At 43.3% G+C, this 27,126-nt stretch overlaps 1 protein-coding gene across 1 annotated transcript in view; it reads right to left on the bottom strand.

Annotated features, from left to right (window-relative positions):
• Window positions 1-2,862: 2,862 nt before the first annotated feature.
• Window positions 2,863-27,126, bottom strand: part of slf1 (SMC5-SMC6 complex localization factor 1) — a gene marked incomplete at its 3' end in the record, with an annotated part of 28,359 nt that continues 4,095 nt past the window's right edge. The window contains exons 9-18 of the mRNA XM_083978606.1: window positions 26,798-26,967; window positions 26,549-26,683; window positions 26,179-26,332; window positions 25,808-25,985; window positions 25,290-25,435; window positions 24,613-24,722; window positions 21,146-21,225; window positions 16,194-16,286; window positions 14,720-14,902; window positions 2,863-3,347 (exon numbers count right to left, since the gene is read on the bottom strand). Of these exons, the coding sequence (XP_083834732.1) occupies window positions 2,863-3,347; window positions 14,720-14,902; window positions 16,194-16,286; window positions 21,146-21,225; window positions 24,613-24,722; window positions 25,290-25,435; window positions 25,808-25,985; window positions 26,179-26,332; window positions 26,549-26,683; window positions 26,798-26,967 (1,734 nt within the window). The remainder of the gene's footprint in view (window positions 3,348-14,719; window positions 14,903-16,193; window positions 16,287-21,145; window positions 21,226-24,612; window positions 24,723-25,289; window positions 25,436-25,807; window positions 25,986-26,178; window positions 26,333-26,548; window positions 26,684-26,797; window positions 26,968-27,126) is intronic.

Here is a 27,126-nt window from a genome sequence, read left to right as displayed (position 1 = left end):
AGATAACTTAGCCACGTTTAAAACCTGTCAAAACCTCCATCAGTCAGTCAGTCAGTCAGTCAGTCAGTCAGTCAGACAGACAGATAGATAACCAGACAGTCAGTGATCCATATTCTCTGTCTGTCAGGAGGCGCAGCAGACTGGGCCTTCTGCTGTCGTGGTGTTAATATAGATGTCACCCAGTCTATGCAGAGTGTCGCCAGGCAGGCAGGCCTTTAGGCAGCCGCAGCCCTAATCTTGTTTGAAAGGCTGGTCTCCTTCCCTCTCATCTCCCTGTGTGTTTGCCTCGGCGGCCACACACGACAGCATTCACACATGCGCAAGCACAAGCATACAGACACACACACGAAAAAAAAAAAAAAGAAACCCTCTCACGTGAATACACTGTGCTCACGTACAGATACTGCACCTACTTGCTCACAGATGAAAACATAACATCCCATTTGAGCAGGCACATTTTCTCAGGCACACACACACACGCACTCACACAAACATGCTCTGTGTGATGCTGTGCCCCAGGCTGGCCGCCCTCTCCATCTGCCCCACCTCCTGTGCCCACAGCTCAACTTTGATCTGTCTTTCCAGAGACAGAGGCTTGTATATGTGAACTGTGCGAGAGTGTTTGCGTATACATGTTTATGCAATCAAAGACATGTTGCTTTTCTCAGCATTGGTGTGTGTTACAATTGTATCTAGCCTCCAGCTGTAGACTGATGCGTAGATTCAACTGTGTGTGTTGAGTTATGTGTGTGTGCGTTTGAGTATGTGTGAGTGTGCAGCGGAAATGCCAGCTGTTATTTGGTGTGCTGGTGTAGAAGGCCGTCAGCTAGATGAGCAGCGAGTCGCTGTGTGACAAGACAGGGCTCTGAGGGGACTTAGGCCTGAGATGTCAGGGATGTGGGGTGTGCATGCGTGTGTGTGTATGTGTGTGTGTTTTTTTTATGCTATTTCAGATCCTTCCTCCCATCATGCCGCTCTCCGTTTGCTCTCTCTGCGGTTCCCTCATTCGTCAGTGAGCGGGGTTGCGACCCTGTCTGAAGGGACGGTCTCCTGGGCTTCTCGTTGAGCATCTGTTGAAAGATCGCAGCTCAGGCTACATTTGAGGAGGTCTCCTCTCATCCTACTGATCCCTGCTGCTGCACCCCCACCACACATCTTTTTGTTCCCTTTAACCCCCTTTGTCTGTCTGTTCGTCTGTCTCTCTGTCTATCTTTATCACTCTAAAGCCCCTTAGCAGCAACTAGAGTTCTCCTCTGCCATTTTGTCATCCTCTTGCCCTGTCTGTCTGCCTCTCTGCTTGCCATCACCTCCCTGCTCTCCTGTTCGCTCCCTCCCTCTTTACCCATCCATCTCCATGCTTAAATATCAACAGGCTCGGATCTGTCACTCCAGAGGACCATTGATTTTGTTTTGTTGTTTTGAGGAATCCACTTGAAAGACAATAACAGACTGTCCCCTAAGAGCAGCATCGCAGACTGATTATAGCCTCCTCAACAAACACACTCTGCGGCTCGTGAAGGATGGCTTTTTATAATGCCTGAAGGGACTGTTTGAATACCTGATATGTATGTGTCTACTACTGTATGTAGTTATTTTACAGCAAATTGTGGTGACTATTGTGTGGTATTGCATCCAAATGCTGTCCCCTTTTTCTCATTTATTATTTGGTTTTGGTTCTGTTTGCAAGCAAACCAAAGTGTTTTTATTTTGTATGTTGAAAGAGAAAATAAATTATATAAAGGAATGTATCAGACTTGACAGCTGTAAAGGAAAAAGCACTTTTATTTGCACCAGGTTGAAATGAGATTTTATTTTTTAAATGATACTGTACATAGCTAACTACTTATTAATTTATGGTTGTATTTTATACAGTATGCCTGTTGATGGTCTGGTGATGATATTGTAAAGTAGGTGTATGCCTGCCTCATTTTCTAAGATCTGTCTTTTTCCGCCTGCAACGTTGCCTGCCTGTGACATCATTTTCATGTGCCCAGTTCTGACCAATGACAGTTCAGCACAGGAGTACTGTTGGAGCCAAGACATGGGTGGGTCAGGAGGAGTGAGAGAAAATAAGATGTATATTTCTGGTTTGAGAAATCAAATGCATCTGATGTATGTTGCTTATTTTGAGAAAAACAACAACAAACAAACAAACATGAGATTAAATATTTTTTATCATCTTCAAATTGTCTGGGTTATTGCAACGTTTGTTTTCTGTTCAACAAGCTCATTTTTAACGGTTGAAGCCGAGGTAGTATAGAGGCATTCACCACTTCACTCACAGTTCAGGTTCATATCCCCCTCTCCTCAGCTCTGTTGCTCCATCGCCCACTTGACCCACCCCAACACGCAGATCTAATCCCCTCACCTCATCCATGTTCAGCTTCAGGAAGTGCCTCATTTCTCACTGCTGTCTGCGTGGCTGAGACCCCGAGTTCACATCAGTGCCTCCAGTATCTCAAACTAGGACGACTTGTGTGAGAAGTGGTTTTACTTTTCCACTGTGGCCCCCACAAGAAGCCATTTTCCATCTGTTGGACCACCTTTTAGAATGAACTTCAGTTTTCCCTTGACTTACTGGTAATGAAATACTACACCGGGAGTGGAACAGTCAGTTCATTTATATTTGTTTATTTTATAATAAACAGTTATTCACTGGTGAAAAACAATTTTATATTTGAACCCGTAGAAAACTAAAATGTGAGGTAGCAACAGTCTACACAAAAATGTTAGTGTTCATATAAAAACGTGCATCATGCAATGAAAACTTTCAACATAAATACATTAAATTATAATATTTACAAAACGTACAGAACATGTTTTAACCAAAACATGGCAGCAGAAATATAACACATAACACACTCACATAAGAGCGGCTAGAGCTTCACCCCGGGACTTAAGATCCTCCAGGATCTCCATGAGGAACAGTGTGTTCTGCCCTTTACACTTCCTCACAGCCTGAGACACCTGCCCCAGGTACCTCCCTCTGACCAGCTCCAGCAGCGTCTCCGCATCCTCCACCAGCCTCACGACCCGCTGGTCCATCCAGCCCAAAGTCACTCTTTGGGAGGAGTCTTTCTCGAGAGCTCTGACCAGACTGTGGGCCGTATCGCTGGGTTGCACGTGGCTGAGCAAGCCCTTCTCCTGCTGGTAGGAGAAAATGAGGTGCGACAGCAGAGAGGATCCGGCCTCCAGGAGTGGAAGGTTTAGCACCTCAGTCCCTGTGTTTCTCAGGGCTGAGTCTCCCACCTGCACACTGCGGAGGAGCTCCTCCCTCTGACTTGTAGCAGAGACCAGATCCAGCGCCGTCCGGCCGACTCCATCAGTCTGCCGAAGGAGAACTGAGCCTGCAGGGGACAGAGGAGCACGGGATCAGATCATACAAACTTTACTCTCCTTGATTAAACTCATTATCCATACCAACTCAAGCCTCCAACACACTCACACGCAAAAAATGGCACACTGTACATTAAGCACACACCAGAAAGCAGCTCCACAATGACATAACTGCACTTTTAACTTCACTCTAAATTGTGCATTAAGAAACATCTCTGAGTTGAAAGTTGACAACTCCAAAAGTTTGCCTGGAAATACATTCACTGTATATAATAGGACACTATATTTTAAATGTGCTCCAGAATCTGTTAATGCATGTATGTAAAAAATAAAGGAAAAACAAGGTCAATGAAGTTGACTTTTTCGACAAATCTCCGGAACTCTTCATCAGTTTTGCACAAAGACAGAAAAGAGGGTCTTTACAACTCTATTGAGGTAGGATAACTGTATGAAAGCACAAGGACGAAGAGTGCATCATGTATTCAGTTGTAGAAGTGCTTGAAACGAAGCGAATACATGGGCACTTTGAGCACCTCACAGCGTTCACACACACACACACACCACTGACACATGTGACAAAGACTAAAAAATCTTAATGCAAAAACTCCTTTAACATTTGACCTCTCCAATGTTCTTCTGCTTTTACTAAGTTGCCCATTTTAAAGAAATTAGGAATGCGCTCTTCTGGTGATAATAAACTTGAAATGTGACATTCACCTGTACTTTTTGAAAGTTGACATACTGTACAGCAGGATTTGATTTGAAAGCAGAAAATTGGACTCAGACTTGGAGCGTAATGAGTGGGATGTAAACAACCGGCTGAAGCATCAGTGACAACATCATGACGCACATCACACCGACATGCAGCCAAGCCACTGTCTGCTGCTGTGTCGTTATCTAATAAGACACTGCACGGGTCAATGGCAGGACATGACAATGGATATAAATAGCACCTGGACAGACACACACCAGAATGCATGTGCTATACAGGAAATGTACATATAGACATGTGGGAAGGGGGTGTAATAAGTCAACATCTGTTTTCCCACTGAGCCTCAGTGCCCAGCCAGGGCTTTTAGCTCACTTCGGCTCTTACTTCAGCTGACACTACGTCTTAACCGTGAGACTTTTGGGTCACTTCATGTTTGTGTAAAAAGGGAACGGGTTGGGGTGGGAGGTTAGTGACCTGATGGAGGCTCTGCTTTCCGGTTAGCTTTTTTTTTTTTTTTTTTTTTTTTTAATGAAATCCTGCAGGCGCACTTGTTTTCAGCAGCAGCAGCAAAGGAAGCCAGTGGAGGTGACAAACTTACAACAACAGACCTTGAGTGTGACATCAGAAAATTGCTCTGTTAAAAGTTTGCACTTTACAGAGACAGTGGTTTGCAAGGATGATCTGTGACGGCAAAAAGTTCCACATTAATCAAAATCATTTGTGACTGTGTGTAGTCCTGCAGTTTCACTCAAGAGCAGCAGCACTCTATTATTGAAAGGGTCACATCAATTTTTTAAAAATTGCACGATAAATACTGCTTTCTGTTGCATTCAGCACATCTCTAGTAACGTTGGCTTTGCCCTTTGAGCCCTGCCTCACTCCATTTAAAGTGAATATGACAGTCATTGCTGAATGTAACACTTATTTTCTCCTCTCTTAAGAAGCCAGCAAAGTTATAATGGTGACATTTAGCATCTCCTCTCTCTCTGCTCCTCTGCTTTGTCTGTTCACACTGAAAGCCAGTTTCCAGTGTCAGATGGGCCCGTGCGCACTTAGCCTACACAGAGCAGGTCGAGTCTAGTGTGAGCCCTTTGTTTGCTTTCAGATAGACCCATTTCTATGGCAATCTGGTCTTGATGGCACTTGACTGTTCAACCTCGGCAATGCCGCTGCCACTTGTGAGTGAGTTTACGGTGCTGTGGAGCCTCGGTGTGACACACAGACGGCTGAAAGGCTGCTTGATACCACTACTGGCAGTTGTTGCTGCCAGTAGTGGTATCAAGCAGACAATGTGTGGCTGCAGGAAGCCTGATGTTTTAAAGGATGGACAACGATGGTGTGTGCATGTGTGTACTGTATGTGTGTGGTGCAACAAGACATAAACTACACCTCCAAACCCTCCCAAATGCCCTTTGGACAAAGACGGACTTGTTCTGAATGACACTTGGAAAAAAAAAGAAAAAAAAGTTAAAACTAGAATGTTACGAATTCTGAAATTGCTCTCCATCTGTCCGTCCGCCACAGAACTAACACAGAGCTGTGAGCAGCAGTTATGAGATAATCGGTGAGAGCTCACGTAGCTGTTAGCGGGGAAGGTCAGTGCTCGTCTACCTTTTAGTGCTTCAAGCCTGAGTGGCAAAAACTCAATCTGCATAAATTGTGGCATTAATCTACATAAACTTTTACATAAGCGAGGAAATTTCAAATGCAGGGGTCAGGCGACGGGGGCAGCAGTCAAGGACGTAAGAGCACAGATTTGATCAAAGTGGCCACAAGAGAAAGGCAAAGGGGAGGGAGACGGGGCATTGTGGTGGTGGTGGTGGTGGTGGTGTGTGTGTGTGTGTGTGTGTATGTGTGTGTGTGTGTGAGAGAGAGTGAGGGTGTTCACAGCAGGTCATAATCACCAGGTTTCTATAACAAGCTGTCCTCGCTCATTCAGTAGGAGTGGCTGTAATGTGTGAAGCCAACTATAGTGTGACACATTGGAGAAAAGGTTTGGGCCCACCACAGAGTGTTTTTCTTTTTTTTTTTTTAAGAAAGTCTCTTACAGTGCCCCATACAGACTCATGGACACGTGTAACACCATGTCTTCTGAAAAATGGATCCATCTTTGTCACTTCCAGATGAGCATTACAAAAAAAAGAGAAGGGGAAAAAAAAAGATGGAACAGCTTTTGAAGACTGCGGCTGTTTTTCTTCACACTGCATCCTGTTCTGTACCTTCCTTTGAGAGGACCAGCCTTGGACTGAGCTCTGCAAGAGGCCTTTAAGTCTGGACCATGAACACAAACACAGTGTGGAGTGTTTTCAACCAAAGGTGAAGAACAGGAAAAGTGGAGGACAAGGTTTGCTTCTCTACCTCCTTGCTAATTCTTTTCCTCTCATCAAAAATGTTTGCAGCATAATATTTCTTCAGCTGGCACAACAAAAGGGGCTTTGTAACAGCTTCAGAATATAAAAAAACACAAAAATGGACAAAAAGGCCGAAATTCAAAATAAAACATTAACGGAGAATGCATACACATAAAGTATGTCCGCATGAACTAAATTCATAAATCAATTTAAACTAGTCACTCTTGAAATGTATGAATCCCATGCATCAGTTAAGTAAGATGAAACTCCTACAGTGTGCTCTCTCAAGGGAAAATGGCTTGTTGCAGCAGCAAAGATATGTAAATGAATATAACAGAAATAGGGATAATTTAAGCATAAAGCACCACAAAGCTGCACTTTTATACTGCAAGTCAGATTCCCGATTACAACTGTATTGTCAAACGAGAGATGTAAAAAAAAAAGTTGCCCTAAAGTTCCTTGAAAATAAATTGACAGCAATCAGCTCCAGAGCTTTCAAAAGAATCCACCGCTCACTTTTCTATAACTACAGTCCTGCTTGCTCACACACTTACAAGAGGCAAGTCTTCAGTATGAGGAAAAAAGAACAAAACAAAACAAAAAAAAGAGAAAAACACAGAGAGCCGCACTGTTGCATTTTTCCCTCCGTCACAGTGTCAAACCCGTCTGACAGACAGGCTGCAACTGGAGGGATGACACTGGTGTGGGGAGGAGAGGGCCCCTGCAGCACGGCCCTGGGCTTGGCTTGCCTGAAAGCCCGTACAACTGACTGTACAGCTGAGTGTTTGATTGTAGATCTGTCTGCCTGAAAGCAAACGATGTCGGTGTGTGTGGTGTCTGCCATTTGTCACATTTGCACTTTCTGTCTCTCTCTTTTTAAAAAAAATTCCCATTAAGTATCTGATTCTGTCTTTTGCTTCTCCAAGAATTTTAAATTCCATCTCAACCCTGTCTCGTCTGTCCTTGTATGTTTCATCCACTGGACGAGAGAATCGGTTCAGTTATTTATCATTCATCACTGGATATAAAACGCGCTCTAATGTTGCACCACCCAGCTCAGCAGCACTTAATACAGACATCAACAGTCATAGCCGGGGCTAAATTACATATTTTCTAACATAAGACATGAAAATAGCATCACTTGCTGTTTGTAATGTAATACACACAAATATATACACACACACAGAGTTATGAGACTAGAGGCTGGGGGATGGTGTTGATGCAGGGACGGCGACTGAAGTGAATCCAGGTATTGGCTCTGGGTGTCAGATATGCTGCAGTGGAGATAAATACAACACCTGGGGGATTACAAGAGAGCACAGGGTAATTACACCATCCTTTATGTGTGTGTGTGTATATATGTGTGTGTGTGTGTGTATGTGTGTGCACATGAATGTGAAAATGCCCTGCTAAGCCCTCAGCTCTGAAGCTACAGCAGAGGGAGCGAATTCACATACTGAGCAAAAGCCACTGCCTGATGCACCAGCCAGTTGCAGTCTGCTTCACACACACACACACACTCACACACACACACACACACACACACACACACACACACACACACACACACACACACACACGCATACATATACATATAGAGCGCAAAGCCCTTTGGCCTTTAGAGGGCAGGCGAAGACAAGAAATATAAAAGCAAGAGTGGAGGAAGGGAAAATTGGCGCAAAAAGAGGGAGGGAGGGAAGGAAAGAAAGATGCAGTGCTCCCTCCCCCTGTGTCTCCCCTCTCTGTTTCTCTCTCTCTCTCTCTCTCGCTCTCTGTCTCTGGTCTGAGGCTGGGGCTGAGGCAGACAAGCTGGGAAGCAGGCAGCTCCACAGCATGGTAAACATCCTCTCTCTCTCTCTCTCTCTCTCCCCCACACCCCCCCTCACCGACTGAAAAAGAGAGGCGGGGTAAGTGTGTGAACTGCAGCCAGGGGCACGGCATCACATATCCACAGGGAGCTGCTAGCTAGCGACTAGAAACCGCAGCAAAAACAACAAGGCCAACCAAGTGAAGCACCAAAGCAGCCAGCGGAGAGGCATCAGATGTAGGAAAAAGAAAGACCAGCCAGACATGTGAATATGCTAAAATCTCTCTCTGCTTTAGCAACAGGCTCTGAAGCCCCCCCACCCATTTTCTACCTTGATATTCGGAGTATAAAAAAAAACACATGGGAGGAGAGCCTGTGGAGGTTACATCAGGACTGTATTTCCTCGGCTATATTTCCTCTTTTATTCCAGTTGTACTGATACAAATGTCACTAAAGGCAGTGTAAAGCCTCTGTCCTCCAGGTTGCAGGTGAGCAACATCTGAACAGGCTGTGTGCGTGGACTCTTCACAGCCAAACGCAGCCTGGTCAGACACAGATTACCTCTGGATCACAGGCTTTAGGAGGAGGGGGGCAGATAAGGTAGGGTGTAAAGGCACAGACACCAGCTGCTTAGATTGTGTAATCCCCTGCCACATCGACACCATCACTTCTGGAATGGGGGCATCAGACACACTGGATGGTAAGTGGATGCTGATCACTAGTGGGCGATTAGCATCCTAAATGATCTGAGCCCTAAATGAACTCTACACTGGTTTCCTGAATCTGTAAAAAGGCTCCTCACCATCATCGGCTATTTGTTTTAATAATGTGTCACGTAATGAATCTTCATGTACAAATAACAAATAAATAAACCCTCTCCCTACTGCCTTATTTAAACTATTTGGAAGTTAAATCTTCAAAATACAGCATTTCAAAAAGAGAAATTATTATTCCCTTTTACAAATGCAAGCCTTCTTTTTCTTTTCTTTTTTCCTGATATGGATGAATTGTCCTTTTATTCTGAGTGTTCCAAGGGTTTTTGTTTCCTGAGACATGCTGGACACAGTTCACGGTGAAAAGTAAAATATCTTGAGGCACTCAAACTTCACCGCCATTCTCATTCGCTGCTCTCTCCCTCCTCATACAACTTCCTGAGGGCAGCAGGCCTTTTCTATTATGCTATGATATCATAATACTAAACAATGACTGAGAACTTTTAGGTTGAGTCTAAGAGAACCGCAAATGACACCGCAGCTTTAAAACAGAGGCAGCTCTGTATTATATGAAGCCTTTGCATTTGACATTGCGCTGGCTTGACTTCAGTTCCCATTTGCATTCTTGCTGTTGAGAGAATAAATATCAGCCGACACTTGCGCTGCCCCTAACTCTTTGTTTCCTTTAGAAGGCTTCTGTTGGAGGTGAGCTAGCGTGGCCTTTCCGACTTCAACAATTAAAAGGTACAACACTCAACGCGCACTACGGCGTTCAGTTTGCCATTGAAAGCGAAATGCTCTCTGTTTGAGCAAACACTCAACTTCAGTTGAATGTCTCTATTTTCAGCACATGACCCCACAGAGTTCCAACACCACACACTGTTGACTTCCAGCACCCATTGTTGCACTTCTTGTTAATGAATTTCACATAAGTTCACATTTTTCTCCTGCCTGTGCGTTCCACAGACATATTTTTTTATCAGAGTACTATTGAATTCCCTGCCTGAGCTGTTGTTGAAAGATTTAATTTAAGGGAGGAAAAAAAAGAAAAGAAGGACTATCATTTTGCACTCATGGAGTATATGATGATTTAAGTTCAGGACTGGAGAGCAGAGACAGAGAACGATCTTCATGGCCAACAAAACAAAATCGTCTCTGGCCTTTGACCGTGCTGTTTTTCTTTTCAATCAGCCCGGAAGCGAAAAGAACGAAAGAAATGAAATAAACCTTGAAACCCTGCTTTGTTTGCGAATAGAAAGAGTATGTATTTAACACTTACAATTTCACCATTTATCATGAAGTCCTTAGAAATAAATATATGACATTAAATTCAGGCTGAACCTTGTACTGTAGGTGAAAGAAGACCACAAAATAAATGAAAATAGTTTCATGTTCCTTGACCTCTGCCCTTTCTTTTTCACCTAAGCTAGCTCCTGTTTGCCTTCATTCACTGATTTTTGTATTTTGTATTTTTTTGGATGGAAAAAAAGAGCAAGATGCCTGTGTTTGTACATTCAAACGGTGGATCTGGGCAACAAACCTTTAGTAATGAATCGCAAAATCATCATTTCTTTCATCTACTCTGGCCCTCATCTGTATAAAACACACACACACACACACACACACACTGACTGAGAGATCTCACCCTCCTCTTGGAGCCCTGTGAGGAACAACCAGGGAGACTGCTGGATAGACCTCCAGACTAAATCCTGGCAACCTCCCGAAAAACGCTGAAAGAAAGGTTGGGGGTTGGAGGGGGTTGGTGGGGGTGGTGGATAGCGAAAGACAGGCAGGAAGAAGAGGAGAGAAAAAAAAGCAGAAGAATCCAGTTGAAAAATTCCCAGTGAGGGAAGTCCTTGAAATACTGCCTGAAGAAACCTGCAGTTGAAACATCAACACACCCGAATGAAGCCGAGAGCTCCAAACACAGCCTCACCTCTAATAGTGCGAGAGCTCAGCTCCTCGCAGTTGCCAGTTCAGGACCCACAGGGAAATAAGTGCAGAGCAGAATGAACTTTCTTTACCGTGTTGACAGTGAAGAGGCCCAAGTGTGTCTAAAGCACAACCTCTGTGTGCGTCAGTGTGTGTGTGTGTGTGTGTGTGTGTATCTATGACAGAGATAGACAAACAGACAGAGACAAACCATGACTGACTACAGCTGTCCGAGGGGACTGTGTGTTTCCTGTGCCACTGAGCAAATGACATCTTTCTGCTCCACAAACACACGTTCACATTAAGATCTGCAGGGACCGGCGGATGCTGTGCAGCAAGCGTGAGCGTTGTGTGTTTGTGTGTGCATACAAGAGATGCACAGAAATCCAAATAGAAATTGAAGAAGCAGTCATGTAGCAACCCCTCCTGCCTTCTTGAACTTGACTCAAGCCAATCAATTAGACGAAAAACTGAAGGAAAAACAAAACAAACACTTTTACACATACCTGAACAATTCTTTCTGCTCTTATACTCTTTCCTCTTCAAGCATCTCAATGAGTTTGTGTGTATATGTGTGTGAGTGTGTGTGTTTACAAGTTGAGGTGGAGTGGTGACAGCTTAAAGGCCCTTTTCTTTATTTCTCCACCCCCTTTGCTCACTGACACAACTACTCTGTGTATGTGTGTGTGTGTGTGCCAGGTCTGAACTGCACAGTTAAAGGCTCCGGGTCATTTTCCATTCAGATCAGGGGTGCCGGCTGCCCTGGCCACCCTGTAAAATTTAAACACTCCTACCAGCTGAGGAGGGGGCACAGGGTGCATCGGGAGCTGAATTGTGAGCCAGATTCAGGAAAAAAAATATTTGTGCATGCATACACCAAAATATATAGCCAAGGACACTTCCATACTGTGTAATAACACACACTTATACACAGAGTCATGTGGGGTGGCCTTGGGCAATGGGAGGAGGAGGGGAGGAGAGCAGAGTCAGCCTTGCCCTTAGCCATGGCATCCTTTTCTTGCCAGCTCCATAAGCCTGAAGGGACTGAGGAAGAGGGGGTAGGGGGTGGGATCCATCCACCCACCCCCTTTACAATTCACCCCTCAAAGTGCACACACACACACACACACACATACAGAGCACAGGCCTCCAAGCAGACAGGCTTACAAAGGGGTGAGATCACTCCCAAATAAAGGCTTTGTTGGCGTGCCAGTGTCAGTGTTGCCCTCTCTGGCCTTGGCAGCTAGGTTCAGCCCGACTGTTGGAAACAACCAGGACAACGGGGTGAATGCCTCAATAAAAAATATAGTTTCAGGAGATGCAGGAGGCACTCAGAAGGATTAAATAAAGGAATATAATAAACAAAGAGAGAGAAATGAAAATGCATCTGGCCCACAAGGCTGTTCTCCTACCATGGGACGCCGGCACAGAGTCTCTCTGGCCAAAATTTAAGAGAGGTCTGATGTTTGAGTGCTAGAAATGCAGCCTGAGTCTAGAGAAAGAACTGAAATGAGCAGCAACGTAAAGATGGTTACTGTAACTAAGCATGATGTAGCCCCCAAAGCCAAAACTTTCCACATTTAACCGCACTGGAAAAAAACATATCCTATGCTTATCGATGGTGTCCATGGCAACTAGATGGAGATCACGGAAAGGAGACCAAGAGAGACAATATAGCCTGGAGTCAAGAGAGGACCACCTCCTCACCAACTCGCTGCTGCAGCCTTTAGACAACCTGCCATCAAGGTGTGAGGAAATAACAACCAGTCAGGAAGAAAGCGAGTGGGAAAAAGACGTATAATGTACAAGCCTGCAGGTGTTTCAGATTGAGCGTACTCTCATTCCAGTTGTTCTGCTTGGTCCACGCACAGAGACCTGGCCTAGACAGCCGGCCAGACGTCTACTGCACACGCACCGACACACACACACACACCGACAGACACTCACTCTCTTTCTCGTCTAATTTCACTGATACAGATAGCTGCGTCTTCCTCTGACCTCCTTTAATTTGCTCTCCTCCTGTTACTGAGGAAGGGAAGGAAAAAAAAAAAAAGAAAAAAAAAAGGGAGCGCTCTCTTGTTTCCTCTCCGGGACTAAACAATCCCAGTCTAATTTATTTTTTGAGGACAGAATATGTACATGTGTTAATGGGAAAGTCGAATCAAATTAACTATAATTAGTCAAACTGAGAAGTGAGCGGAGGAAGAGGTATGTTACATGGGAGACTTGTTCAACGCTAGCAAATGGCACGCCTCCCCACCCTCCCCAAAAACGCGCACACAGACACACAGACACACACACACACACTTTCTCTGCCACCTGCTGCCGTACACCCAGCTACGCCACGCTCTCCTCTGCTTCGACACCCGTCACGCTCACTTCAACCCTCCTGAGCTCAGACTGCATGTGGCACGCAAACATGCAGACACCAAACTAGTTGTGTTGTGACACATTTCCAAAAAAGAAAAAACCTGCTTGTGAATTTCGCAAGCGGTGGATCCTGACTCCTCCAATCTCGTCAAAAAGACATTAACAGACATCTTATGAGGTGATGCTGTAATCTGTTTGGACAGACACTGCAGAGCAGGATTGCATGACGATTATGAAGACAAGCAGTGGGGGCAGAGGAAGAGATGCTATAGATGATCTGGAATTAATGCAGTAAAGAAACTGCATCGTCCTCAGAACCAATTCTGGTTGTCTCAGGCACACTGTACATGTGCAGCTCTTCATTCTTTACATACTGTAAATAAACATAAAAACTAACTTTTTTGTCTTTTAGCTCATCTAAAAATTCATATTCACAATTTGTCCCCCTTAAAACCCAAACGAAAAAAAAAACATTCAGATAACATATAAAAGGCAGGTGTAAACATTAAAGGTGGTTATTTTTTCTTTTTTTTGGTGGACTGTCCCTTTAAGAGCTTCACCATCAACAGGTCCCTCACTCTACCAGGAGGCTAGTTAAGATAAAACTGGCCCTGTTAATAAGGTCGAAAGCAGCATTCAATCTGTCAGTAAGCTCCGCTACATTTGTTGGCTGCATTAAAGTGAAAGCTTGTCTTGGCCACAGCAGCAGTGACATGCAGCCCACCACTGCAGTAAATCATTAGCTAAATGGCTAATTCTACAGATTAGCTCTCTTGGCAGCAAACTGGCCAGACAAGTTAAAGGTGTTTTATTTTAACATTATATGATTCCATCAATGTGACGGAGGCCATTTGGTTTAATGAATCGTTTCAAGGAAGATGGATTACATGAAGACATATAAAAAACAGTTGGGTACCGGTATATCCCATCCAATTAGGAAATATAAACATGGAAAACCCTGTTGGAGTAGCAATTTCTAATTGAACTGCCTAAGTAATGGCACTGACAAAAGTAAAGTGTAAAAATGAAAAATCTGGTCCTGTTTTGATAGGCAGTAACAGTAAAAGCATTAGTTTAACCTAATAAACATGCACCTTGATACACAAGGGGATTGGTTTTCTTTTTAATCCATTTATGGCTGGATTTCATAAATCATTGTGTGTGAGCAAACCACCTAGAAAGATAGTTGTGCATATTAATATTATGCACTTTTTCAATTAAAAAAGGCAGCAAAAACTTTGGCTAGAATGGTCCATCCATCCATACAAAGGGGGGATGGATTTATGGATTGACTGATTTTTTTTTACTGCTCTGTTGGCCAACCACTCCCAAAAGTAGTGAAGTTTCACCAGGCTTACACTTTTAAGAATAGCATTATTTGGAAAAATAATAATATTTTACTATTCTTTAGCTTATATAAAGAAAAAAATTGAGTTCATGCACACTAAGTAATGTTAAATGTCATCAATTTACACTCTAAAGCATGGAGTTTACCCACCTGCATGTTCCAGAAGCATTTTGGCGATGTCCATGTGTCCGTTGAGCAGGGCATCATGAAGTGGACTGACTCCACTCACCTGGTTATTTAACACAGGTGCAGGGTGGTGACGTAGCAAGGCCTCCACACATGCAGTGCTGCCATGATTACATGCTTCATGCAGTGGCGTCCAGCCTGCATGGTCTACATGTTCAACAAAATAAAGATAATGCATATTAATACAACTTACTCAATTAGAAAATGTCATCTGGTGTCAATTAGGGTTAAAAGGGTTAAATATATTGCTTTAAAATCTTGATATTTAAAGATAACAGGCAGTAAAACAGGTATGTGCATCACCAAAAGCAAGTTAAGGTACAGTCATGATGACAGATTAAAGAGAGATATGAGAGAATTGTAATGCAAGTGCTAACAAGCTAACAAGAAGTTAAAGAGATATGTACATCTCCTTAAGTATGGTATGTAATCTTAACTATAATGTCATGAGCCATTAGACTAACCTACTGAAAGCTAACAACTCAATTAGCAAGTTAGTTAGCAGGGGAGGAAATGTGAAGTGGTACAGCCTACATACTCAATATCATTCTTGGTAATATGCAAATTAGCACATTTTAAAAGAACTTAACAAAAAGATTTTTCCATAGCCAAGAGACAAAGGACTCCAGCATGACTGCACCAAGAGTGCTATAGGCTTTATGAGTATAATCAAGGTGGTGTTACACTGTTTAAAATTACTGTGTGCGCGTTATGTATAAGTGACTGACCACTGTTCATGTACACACGCATAAAAATCTGAATTTGCAAGAAATGTTGAACCAGTTTACTCCATCTGTTCATGTTTTACAGTCATGGAGAGAGACGCGGAGAAGAAAATAACCCATTTACAGAACATCACAATGTAGATCTGTTTTATCTGACATGAAAGGACTCCAAACAAAAAAAAGTTCTGGCTCAGTTAACACGGGCCTCATTTTGTGAGACAACTGCAAGGTGACAGCCACAATTTTACCATTTTTCCCACAGTTCTGCCTGAACAGATTTTGGACATCACCTCTTGCATAAGTCTACTTAGACGCAAGTTAATTTGGATTGCTACTAAAGGGCAATTACAAATTCAGGGAAACCTTTGAAACATAACATTTTCATAAAAGGAAAGCGAGTCATTATATTTGACCTAAAGAGAAAAGTAAATCACTCTAAATATCAAAAGGAATTCATTTCACTTAGGAAAAAGACTCTAAATCTATGAATTTGAACCTCCACACCCATCACGCTCTTCCTGGACACACCCTTTACATTTTAGCTAAAGGTTAACCTCAATGACGCACACGCTCCCCTATTTCATCGCTCGTCTTTTTTTTTTTTTTACTCCAATGTTAATCGCTCCTCGAAACCCTACAGCAAACAGGAGGAGTGAAAGTGAGATGACGCAGAAACAGAGGTTACAGAAAATGGGAAAGCGAAAAAGTCTTACCTTTAACGTTGACGTCCGTGCCAGGAAGCGCCAGGATCTGCAGCACCGTCTCAACTTGGTTTCTCTTGCACGCTCTGTGGAGGAGGGTCTCTCCTTCGACCAGGACACACACAACGGACAAGCACACCCAGAAGAGAGAACAGGCGGAAGAGAAGAGATAAATCCAAAATTAGGGTGTGCCCGATGTCCTGCCCATTGTCCCCCTCCATATGGTGAACACACCAATAAAATACCACAGAAAAGTCCCCAAACACCAAAAAAAAAAGCCTGACCTAAAAAAGTACGACCCGCCAATGAGGATGCGATTTAAGAAGAGTGATGAGAAAAGGGGGGAGATCTTTCAAAGGGAAAAAAATGGGAGGGAGAAAAATTAAAGATGGAGAGTTGGGCTAATTCGCCTCGCTCTTTACCTCTATTATAGACACAGAGATTTTCCACTTACACCCCGAGCCCAACAAAGTTAATATCGGGGCAGTCGGCGAGTGAATGAATGTGGTGGTGAGAAAGTGGTCTCGCTTCCTGTCCGCTTGTCCCTATATTGTTACTTGAGAGGAAGTTATGGTAGACAGCCCACGCACAAAGCCTTCGAAAAGGATTCTTCACAGATCCAGGGTTCAAAAGCTCCGCTGGGCATTGCCAGTGTCCCCACGTGATATTTAATCAGCAAACTAGCAGTGAACAGGCGTGGAAAAAAAAAACTCTCAAGGATTCCATTTACATTTTTAAACACAATTTTCTCCCCCCTCATCCCTTTTTTTCTCATCTTTACCCTGTCCCTCACTTTTTCTGATACAATATTAAATCAGGAATATATTAGTGGGCCAGAGCCCCCTCTTTTCATGTATGGCTGAACTTCAGAGGGAAGTTAAAGGCCAAGCATGAGTGGCTCTGTGCTTGCCAGTATAATACAGGACTGCAAAGCCTGTAATAAATGCTTTACTAGCTCTCCCCAGGATGCCACGCCTGTACAGGGGCTCCACTCCAGCGCACACAGAGCACATACTGGGGCGAAAAGAGGTGGAGGAGGAGGAGGAGAGGGATGGTGGGAGGAAACAGGGGGGCAAGGAAGAAGAAGCAGTGGAGGAGAGAGTGAAAGGGTTTGATGCATTTCAAAGCGTGTAGGGGAAATATTGAAAAAAGCTGGATCCCATTCATTCTTAAGAATTCCTTTCTTCCAGGAGGCGTCTTTGAGGATGCAGAAGATGCATTAAATGCCATCCGCCAGTAGTAAAGAGGTTGAAGAGCAGAGGAGGGGGGGTCAGTATGGAAAAGGACTGTTAATCAAAAGGAGGATCATCTGTGTTCTCCCGTGAAATCCAATGCAAGACCAAACAAATAGAAGTGAGTTCAAAGTTTTAAGAAGGACATCCTCATTAACAGACATACAACATGAATACAATACTGTTTTCTCACTACATCTCAGTTATAAATGTTGTCGCTGCACAAACCAACCTCGTAGTTGGATTACCTGTGTGAATGCTTAAAAGGTGGACTCTTCCAGCAGAGAGGCAACACCACACCAAACAACAAAACAAAGTATTTTGATGTTGCGTCATTTGGTACAATCATGACAGATTATATAATAGAGTACTTTAGTTGGTATTGAATAGGCTGCCTGACATTAAAAAGGTGTGATGGAATAACTGCTGTTTGAAAGTCAATGTCAAATGAAAAATAGAAATACAGATACAAAAATAGTCACTTATTCCTGTTCAAATGCTAAAAACAAGCACTTAAAAGCAGTGTGAGTATGCACAAATAGGCTGATGACGCAGGTACTTGACTGCAGCTTATTTCAAGCACTCTGTTAGATGGCATGTTTATCATTTCAAAAGGCAACTCAATAACTGATATTTTTACTAGTTCAGTAACCGCAGTGATTAAATAATAATGTCTCACTTCATAACCTGGAATTATTAGTCTGACAACTTAATTGCTAAAATAAATAAATGATACTTTGCCAATCTGATTTTCCTTCATTATATATATATGTTGCAATGTAAAAAAAAATATATATATATATATATATATAATAAATTACAGTGCACTCTTGTTTGCCAATGTAACATCAGAGAGCCGACAGTGTTTGTGCAGTCTCAGCATCAGTAACAGTAATGAGGCCAATCAATGAAACAAACCAACACTTCCAATCTAAAAATCCAAAACACCCAAACAGAGGGTGGAGCGCAGACCAAACTACAGTCCCTAATGAGTAAGCTGTACTGTGTGGCACGTCAGTGTTCTGACATGGGCTGCTCTGCTATTACTGGGCTCTAAAATGCTGTGATTAAACACCCATTCCACTACACCCCATGTGTACACATCCTCGCAAATGCCAGGACCAATCCACGCACTGTTAAATCACTTTAATGGCTCCAATTTGGACACAACGCCTCTATTATAGGGGTAATTGCATGCTCAGCATTTACAAGCACGGAAAGGATAAATCCGCCTGTCCTTTTCTATAAATCCCCCGTTTCACACTTTAATAGAAAAGTTAAATGTATGTGTTGCTCTTTATATCCCTCAGTCTGCTCGCTGCACTCCTGTAAAGTGTCGCTTGGCCTGCCGATCCCTGGACCAAAAAGCTGCTGGAAGCCTCTAACAATGCTATTTGTCAGGAATGTGTTAGAAAGGTGTTCTGTGCCAGTTATTGGATATATTTAAAACCATTTGAAGACTACTGCTGTTTGTGGCACAGACAGAAGTGTATTAATACCCCTAAATCAAGATTAATGCAGCTCTCACTGTGCTTCAAAAGACTTTACAGTGTGACCAACATAAAAATTCCATTGGAGAATTATAATTTCATAATATTTCAATCATTCAAAAATAAAAAATAAAAAATACGAGCGCTCTCTGCCAACATGAGGTAATGAGATACAAACACAAAGTGTCTCTTGGCTTGGACTGTACCTCATTTGCTTCGGACAAAGCTGCCTGCTTAATGAACAAATGTAAATAAATGTGATAAATCTGAAAGTCAGGCTCACAAAAAACCTTTGCCTCCGTCATCTTTTGTTATACTGAACATAAATTTCTTTCTCCGTACATAGAGGAGCAGAAGTGAAGTTTGGCATTGGTCAGAATCAATATTCACCTCAAAGAAAATCTTTTAATTCACTTGTTGGAAAAACAGATGAAGGAGTAGAGGGATAAATCAAATTAACACAACTGAGACAGTGTTTCCCCTGACGAATCCCCTCACGTAGTTTACAGTGTGCTCCAAGACAGGAGCACTCTCTGGCCAACTCCACATCATGCTGATGACCACAATGGGAGTCCAAATGCAGTTCAGTTCCAGTTTAATTGAGCAGATTAGACATTCATTCAGTTATGAAACTTGAGTGATGCTATATTGGAAATTAAATGAAGTCGCCAAACTCCACGTGCTGATATGAATGAAGACGATAAAAGTGGTTCCACCCTCACATATGCAACAACGCTTAGAAACATGTGAGGGAGATGTCAGTCAATCACAGTTCTGTACAGCTGAGTGGTGATAAAATATTGCTGAGACTGTGAGACTGTTTTGCCAGCAGCTGTTTCCAAGGCAAAGTGTGAACTTTCAGTCTCAACACAGGTGAGAAGGCTTTAAAACGTTTAGAAATGTGACTCTACGATTCTACACCAGCTGGGCAAACCTCTTCTGGTGAGGAAAACAGTGTGACACAACTGAAAGCTCCACAATAGTTACAATTATAGAGACAACTTTTCTAATAGTTACATCTGTTTGTTGGATAAAGTTGCCGTGTGTAGCTGAACTTGCCAAGAACAATCAACACAGTCTTTAAATACGCTTCTGGACTTTTAAGTTTTGTCTCAGGCATGACATGAAGATAGAAGCGATCTGATTCTTGTTTGTCGACTACAGTGATTTAAATCAAAATCTCTGCTGAGCTTCCAGAAGCAAATATGGGACTGAACAAGAGAAGTTCATCCTGAAATCCCTCAGCCCCTCTCAGCGACTGTGACAGAGACGCTGAGGTTCCAGCAGCCGAGACAGATGCTCCAAAGAAGTGCAGCAGCATATAAGAAAGCGAGCTTACATATGTGGGTGAAAAAGCCTGCAAGAGAAAGAGGGGAAGAGGGGGAGAGAGAGAATGGGATGAGAGGGCGAGAGGGGAGGATGCTGTGCCGATGGTTCATCAAAAATTAATGCCGACCGCATCGGTATAGAGATCACGTAGTGGAAAAACAACACATGCCAACAGCCTTGAGTCTCCTGCCTCAGTCCTCCCTCCCCCCACTACCTCTCCTTTACCCTCCACCCCTCCTTCACACCGGCACAGGGCCTTTCTGATCAGGTGGAAGGGGGAGATATGAGCTCTGACACCTTCGAGAGTTCACACAGAGTGCCATGCCTCTAATTGCAGGAAGTTCCACCAGTGCAGCCGCTGTACATCTGCAGTGCAACCCTAATTGCTGCATTTAATATCCCTAAAATGGAGATCTGAGGCGCACTGTGCGTACTAATATGCGTTATTGTTTTGTGTGAGAAACCCATTATTTCTGTCCGGGCCATTTATTTATTTATCTATTACTTCTTTTTTTTAAAGAGGTAAATAAGACATGAGGAGGAAAAAACAAAACAAAGAGCACAGCTTTGAATTTAAATGCAAATGGAACAAGTGGAGGAGGAGGCGTGAGAGGTGGTAATACTGTCCGCACTTTGCCCTGAACGTACACGACAGGCCTACTTATGCAGCAAAGTTGCCCTTACAGCTGACTTGATGGAAGCGTGGTCGGATGCAAATCAATCACTCTCTCCATACATTATGTGCTCTTCATTAAACTGAAAGTGATGACAGAGCTATCATGTCCCTCTTTACTGATGACCTAGTGCAGTGCATCAGTCCATTAAAAGTCCACTCCTTGCAAATGTGAAGCTATATTGTCAAGCAGCAGTGTGTGTGTGTGTGTGTGTGTGTGTGTGTGTGTGTGTGTCGTACCTGCTGCGTTCACTCTGTTTAAACCTCTTGGGATGTTCTCTTTCTCCGGGGTTGTTTCATTCACCAAAGAGCTCTGGGTTCTGCGTGGCAACAAAGGACACGGTCAGAGGGGTTATGAGAAGTAATGCATGTATATACTAAACCCAATTCAATAAGAGATTACCCGTGATTCACATAAACAAGTCCAGTGTTTCATTGACCGACCATTCCAGCATGACAGCGAGGAGAACCGGTGGTATGGAAAGTGGAACGGGGCAACAGTGTACTGTGAGAAGTGCCATTAGCAAATGAATCCCTCATGGCTCTGTATCATCTTATATGAAATCTGACAATATCTGTCAAACCCCCACTGCGCTGGCCACACACACGCACACAAAACTCCACACACCCAATCCTCCGTTCCCGTCTCCAAAGCACTTTTCCTCCCACTTATCGCCTCAAACACAGAGACGGAGAATTCGATGTGAGCAAGCACATTAGGAGGAATAACTAGTAAAAGAAAGTGAAGCCTCTTCAAAGTAGTGGCGTGCTAATAGCTGTGGGCTGTCACTAGTCCTGTGAGTGGGTATGGGAGATCTGCCTGCATGAAGCCTGACAGGTGTCTTGTGTGTAGACGTCTGTGCACGTGCGCGTGCGTCGCCTTGAAGCGCAGTGCCATCCGTATTACAGGGAAGAGGCTTGTTCCCTGGTAATTGGCTTGTTCAGAAGCCAGGAAGGAGCTCCCAGCAGTGAGGAGGAAACACACGTCCTGTCACGCGTTGCTTGTTATTAGCAGGGACAAGGCTGAGAAGAGATGAGAAGAGCTGTGTGTGGATGTGTATATGCGTGTGTGTGTGTGTGTGAGAGAGAGAGAGAGTCCATAAGAGTGTCTAGAATGAGGGCGTAGCACTTCTCATCTCAAACCACTTCACCCGAGTGTCCCCTGTCCATATAGGCTGGCAGCAGAGGAAGTTGACAGTACTTGGCTTGTATACCCCCCTCTATCTCTCCTTCCCCCATGGCGTACTTCGGGAGGCCAGCACGCCGTCACTGGCCCAGTGATCATTCCTGGGCCTGGGGCAGCATGCGCCTTTGGAGGACGACTTTTACCAAACTTTGGAGCAATAATGCAAGTAATAAAGAAGTGTATGTCCGATGCAACAGTAAGAAGAGGCAACATATTACATGTCCTACTCACTATGCATCTAACCAAAAGACAATTACAACAAATTCCTAGCTGTCCTTTTTACTTGTCTCCATTGCAAAGTATTTGCAGGGTTGGTAATTTCTTTTTTCTTCGGTCCACCTGACACTGACTGTGTTTATGTTGAAAGGCAACAGCAGTGCACAGAGCTCGGAAAGCCCCTTGTTTAATTACACTTCCACTCTTCAAACAGCACTCACTGCAACGCAGCCAGCCAGCAAGTCAAGCGGTCATCTTCTCAGTCAGTCAGTCAGTCAGTCAGTCAGTCAACCGTTCTGTCAGCTTGCTATGGCTTGGATGTGTGCCCTAATGCCAATCTGTCTGTTTGTGCAGAAGAAGTACACTCTCTATCTCTCAAGTCACAGTAAAACAAGCTAATGTGCTCTAACAGCCAGAAATGAAAGATAAAGGGGTCACGTGTCTCCTCTTAATCCTTTATGACCCTATTTTCATAATTGGAACACCCAACCTTTTACCATGGTTTTGTCTTATGCATCAGCATCGACAGTTTGAAAGCTAAAATAAAACTGAGACCATTTAGTTCCTATACTTCCCTATTTAAAAAAGACTGTTGTTGTTTAAAAGTGTTTTTCTGCACTGATTTGTCTTGCAGCAGTGTGAATTACTGACAAGTGTACTAACAACACAGTTGTTTTTTTTAAATCAGAGTCAAGCAGCTCAGAGAGACAACATAGAGAAATGTATTGAAAACATGTAGAGACTGAGGAGTGTGTCAGACTCATAAATGCTTCACAAGTTAATTGATTAAAAGTGTCAACATCAATGAAAATATGTATAATATCATGAATTCAACCATGGAAAATTAGGAAACAAGATTTACTTTTGGTTTCTGTTCTCGATTCATCACAGGTTTTGTCATTTTGATTTCATTCTTTCTTTTAGGGTCAAATGATTTTACATGCCCTTTGGCATTTCTTTATCTCACCCGCACAGATTGTGTTCTTTGTTTCATTCACTTCTTCTTCTTCTCATGTCTACGTCAAAATAAACATAATCCTTGAAATTCTGGGGAAAGCGGGGATGCAGGCAGTAGACAGAGAGCATGGATGGAGACGAGAGGGGATCTGGTCTGGTCAGTGCATGAACCAGTAGCCTTCGCATGAACTTGCTCCCCAGTGACTCCTGCCCTTCTACAGGCCAACTACCTGCTGGTGGAAGAGCAGATGTCTAACATGGGGTATGGAGCGTGAGATCGTGTGTGTGCATGTGTGCATTCAGAGAGGGATTTAGTATGCGAGAGGGAAGATCAAGAGAGGTGCAGAAGAGGGGGTTGAGGGCTGAGAGCTGGTGGTCGTAAGGGAAGACACAAAGGCCTGATGGGATATCCTAGTCTGTCGATCTGTCGACTTCCTGTCCAAATCAGACTCAGGACTGTGTGTGTGTGTGTGTGTGAGGAGGGGTCTAACCTCCCTTTGCACCCCTTCTGTCAGCCAGCACTTACTGATATGATCAGACCTGGGCATGACCCATCACATGCCAACTCCTCACACTCCGTCTGACCTCCATTTGCCTCTCTCCAGCCTCCCGCACACACACACACTCCCCCTCTCTCCAGGTGTTCCTGTTCCTTTGTTCCTTTTCACTCACATTTCTCATCAAATCTGGACATTTTCAGTGACTTTGCCTCACACTGCCTGGCCTTTAATCTATGGGTGGAAACCTGACAATGGAGGCAGTGTAGATTGCTGGTTGAATAGTTCTGTTATTTTAGACGCACAAGCCAACAAAGACGGGAAACAGTGATACAACTAATTTGACAGGATGGCAGCAAGTGGCAGATTTTCATTTAAAGCTTCAGTGAAATCTGACCGCCATCATGTATACTGTTACACACCCATTTTTGTTAACTGTTCAACTCTCAAATGACGCTGTGGGCACACTGTGCTTTAAGAACACAATGTCTTGAGGAAGCAAAAAAAAAAAATACTGAACCTAACACAGTCCATCTACATTGAAGGTTTTGAAATGTATCTTTAATCTACATAGAAGTGTGAACAAGAGAGAGAAGAGCAAAGGACTTGCAAGATCAGGCTTATCTTTAAACATAAGTAATTCAGTTGCATTGAAGTAAATGCAGCCTAGAAAAAATAATTTGAAAATAATATTTGTAAATATATTAACATTTAAAACTGTATTTGGAGTTAAAACTTGCAGCGCACTCCTCTTTCTGCATCTATGTCCTCACACAATCTGTTTCGGCCTCTTTGGAAAATGTACCTGGAAGGGGTACAGAGGTACAGACAGACAGCTGCGTGTAACTGACCTGCAGCCTGTCTCCTGGCTGGTGCAGCTGTGGGTGGAGGATCCAGTCCTACGGTAAACACCACTGGGACTCTGAGCTAAACTTCCCAGCGCAGGCAGGTAGGAAAGCACCTGAGAAAAGTCACACAGACACACGAAGTTAGGCAGTGCCTTTCCACTTCAAGTGAATATTTGTTTTCTTTAGAGGACAGAGAAGGCACAGAGACAGCAAAGGTGAGTGAGAAAGCCAGATGTTCTACTGCAACATAATATATTGTCTCAACCACGAAAGTAATCTTTGTCTCTGTAGCGGCAAACTGTAATATAATCTACACCCGTTTTCACACTGCCAAGTTAACTAATGCAGAGCATCTGTGTTTTATGCCTCTTTATCACAATGCAAAAGCACAGTGGGAAAGGAGCACCAAATGCTTAAACCTAATGCATTTATTCAAAACATTTTATATTAGTAATGTAGATAGTTTAGAAAACTATTATTAATTGATGCACTAATTGTTCAGACAAACAATGTTGTGAGTGGTTTCATCGGGAGTCTATTTTCTTGCACACTCTCAATCACTAGAACAGTGAAATAAATAAAAAAATCCCACATGTCAGATGGAAATGGAAACTTAAGAAGTGCATGAATCAAATTAGGATTAATTAAGTATTTCAATGGCAAAACACACACACACGCACCATTTTCTTAAGAGAGAGGGGCTCATCTCCCACAGTGAATCCATTTCTGCAGCAGAGATTCCTGAATATGGCATCAGACATCACCAGCTTCAGTCTGGCAAAGGAGACTCGGGCCACCAGCTCTGCCAGAACAACTGGAGACACATCTGCAGGACAGAACAGAGGGTAAATGAAAACATCCAATACTGTCCATTATTACCGTACTTTATTTGGAAAAAGCAAGCCAATTTGCCTCCTTAAAATATTGCTCAATTAGAGTATTGCTTAGTATTGTGATTGAACGACTTGAACAGATCCTATTTACACTTTTTTTTTTCTAAAAGCAGTGGCAACTGAAAAATAATTTTACTTCTATTATTATGTTCCTTTTGTTCAACACAGCACACAATAAAAAAAAAAGAAAAACTGCCAATCAAAGGTCAGCATTTACACACATGACACACATAGCAGAAATTTCAGGGAGTGCAAACAGAAATTGCTCTAGATATTCTTCCTATTCTGCAGTTTTTCTTCCGTACCCTGGCTGACGACAGCAAAGTGCTCCGCGAGGTCTTTCAGGCCCTTCTCCACCAGGCTCTGGTTGAGTTTGAAGTGCTGCTGACACCAGAACTCCACCAGCACCGACAGGATATCCAGCAGTGTGTCCGCCAAATGCAGCCTCTGCTTCTCCTCCTTCTCCTCCTTCTCACTGTAGTCCTTTAAGATTAAAAAAAATATTTCATCACACTCGTTAGCAAGTTTTAGGGATGCAAATAGGAAAAAGAAGCTGAAGTTTACTGATCATGTCAAATTAGAAGAAAAAAAAAAGGCCAACCGGGCTAATACAGATCAAATTAAACCGACGCTGGTGAACGCACTCTCCAATTAGAATATCAATACACAAATTTACCTCAATGGCAGCCTGTAGCACGAGCTGTGTTAGTTGTTTCACAGCACGTGACAGCAGGGTGGACCGTTCCCACACAGTCCAGAAGGTTCCATATAGCAAAGATCCTGACGCTGACCCCTGAGAGACTCCTATTCCCTGCAGCGGTGCAAAATCCCTGAGCCAGAGAAAGACAGGGCTGAGTGCAGGAAGGACAGACAGATCTACTTTAACTAATAAGTTGACAAACTAAACACAAAATGCAGCTGTATTGTAGTATCCTATTACAATGATTTGTAAATAATATGCATTTAAATTTGAGGGGAAATCCCTAGAAAAATAAAAAACAACCCTAGGTAACCCTATCTCCCTCTGTTTATGTGTAAGTTGGTACCCGGTAGTGACAGAGTGGAGCTCCCCCCGGAAGAGCCTGAGGAAAAATGCCACGATGTCACTATGGAAGTGTATCAGTGTTGGCAGTGCAGGTCCAGGGAGTGGGTGACATGTGACCTCACTGGACAGGCAGTAACTGAAGGGATACACACATATGATAAACAGTAAATTATGGGAAGATGACAATTCAAATTATAAAAATATTTGGAAAAATAATTTCACAAGAAATCTCATGTGGCATCAGGATTACCTGATGGCTGTCTCGAGAAAAGGCCAAGGGCCCGTCTTACAGTGAGGACACTGCAGCAACTGGGTGAAATATTTTTTCACTGTGCTGGGAGCCCGCCAGGGAGGGTTGGTGGTGAGCAGGTTGCACATTACCTGCTGTAAATTTCTTAGGAAGACAGACGAGGCGTAACCCTGTGACATAATGGACACACAACAACAGAAATTTGTTAGTTCAGAAAGAATGTCACATCACAGCAGACCTGCAACAATTATGGCATTTATAAGAAACTTTAAAAAACTTTCTCAATGTGAGGATTTGCTTCATTTTGTTGTTCATTGTGAACTGAGCCA

Source organism: Trachurus trachurus (assembly GCF_905171665.1).
Source record: "Trachurus trachurus genome assembly, chromosome: 9".
Lineage (NCBI taxonomy): Eukaryota > Metazoa > Chordata > Actinopteri > Carangiformes > Carangidae > Trachurus > Trachurus trachurus.
The sequence above is the reverse complement of the archived record's forward strand: the minus strand, read 5'-3'. Positions and strand labels throughout refer to the sequence as shown.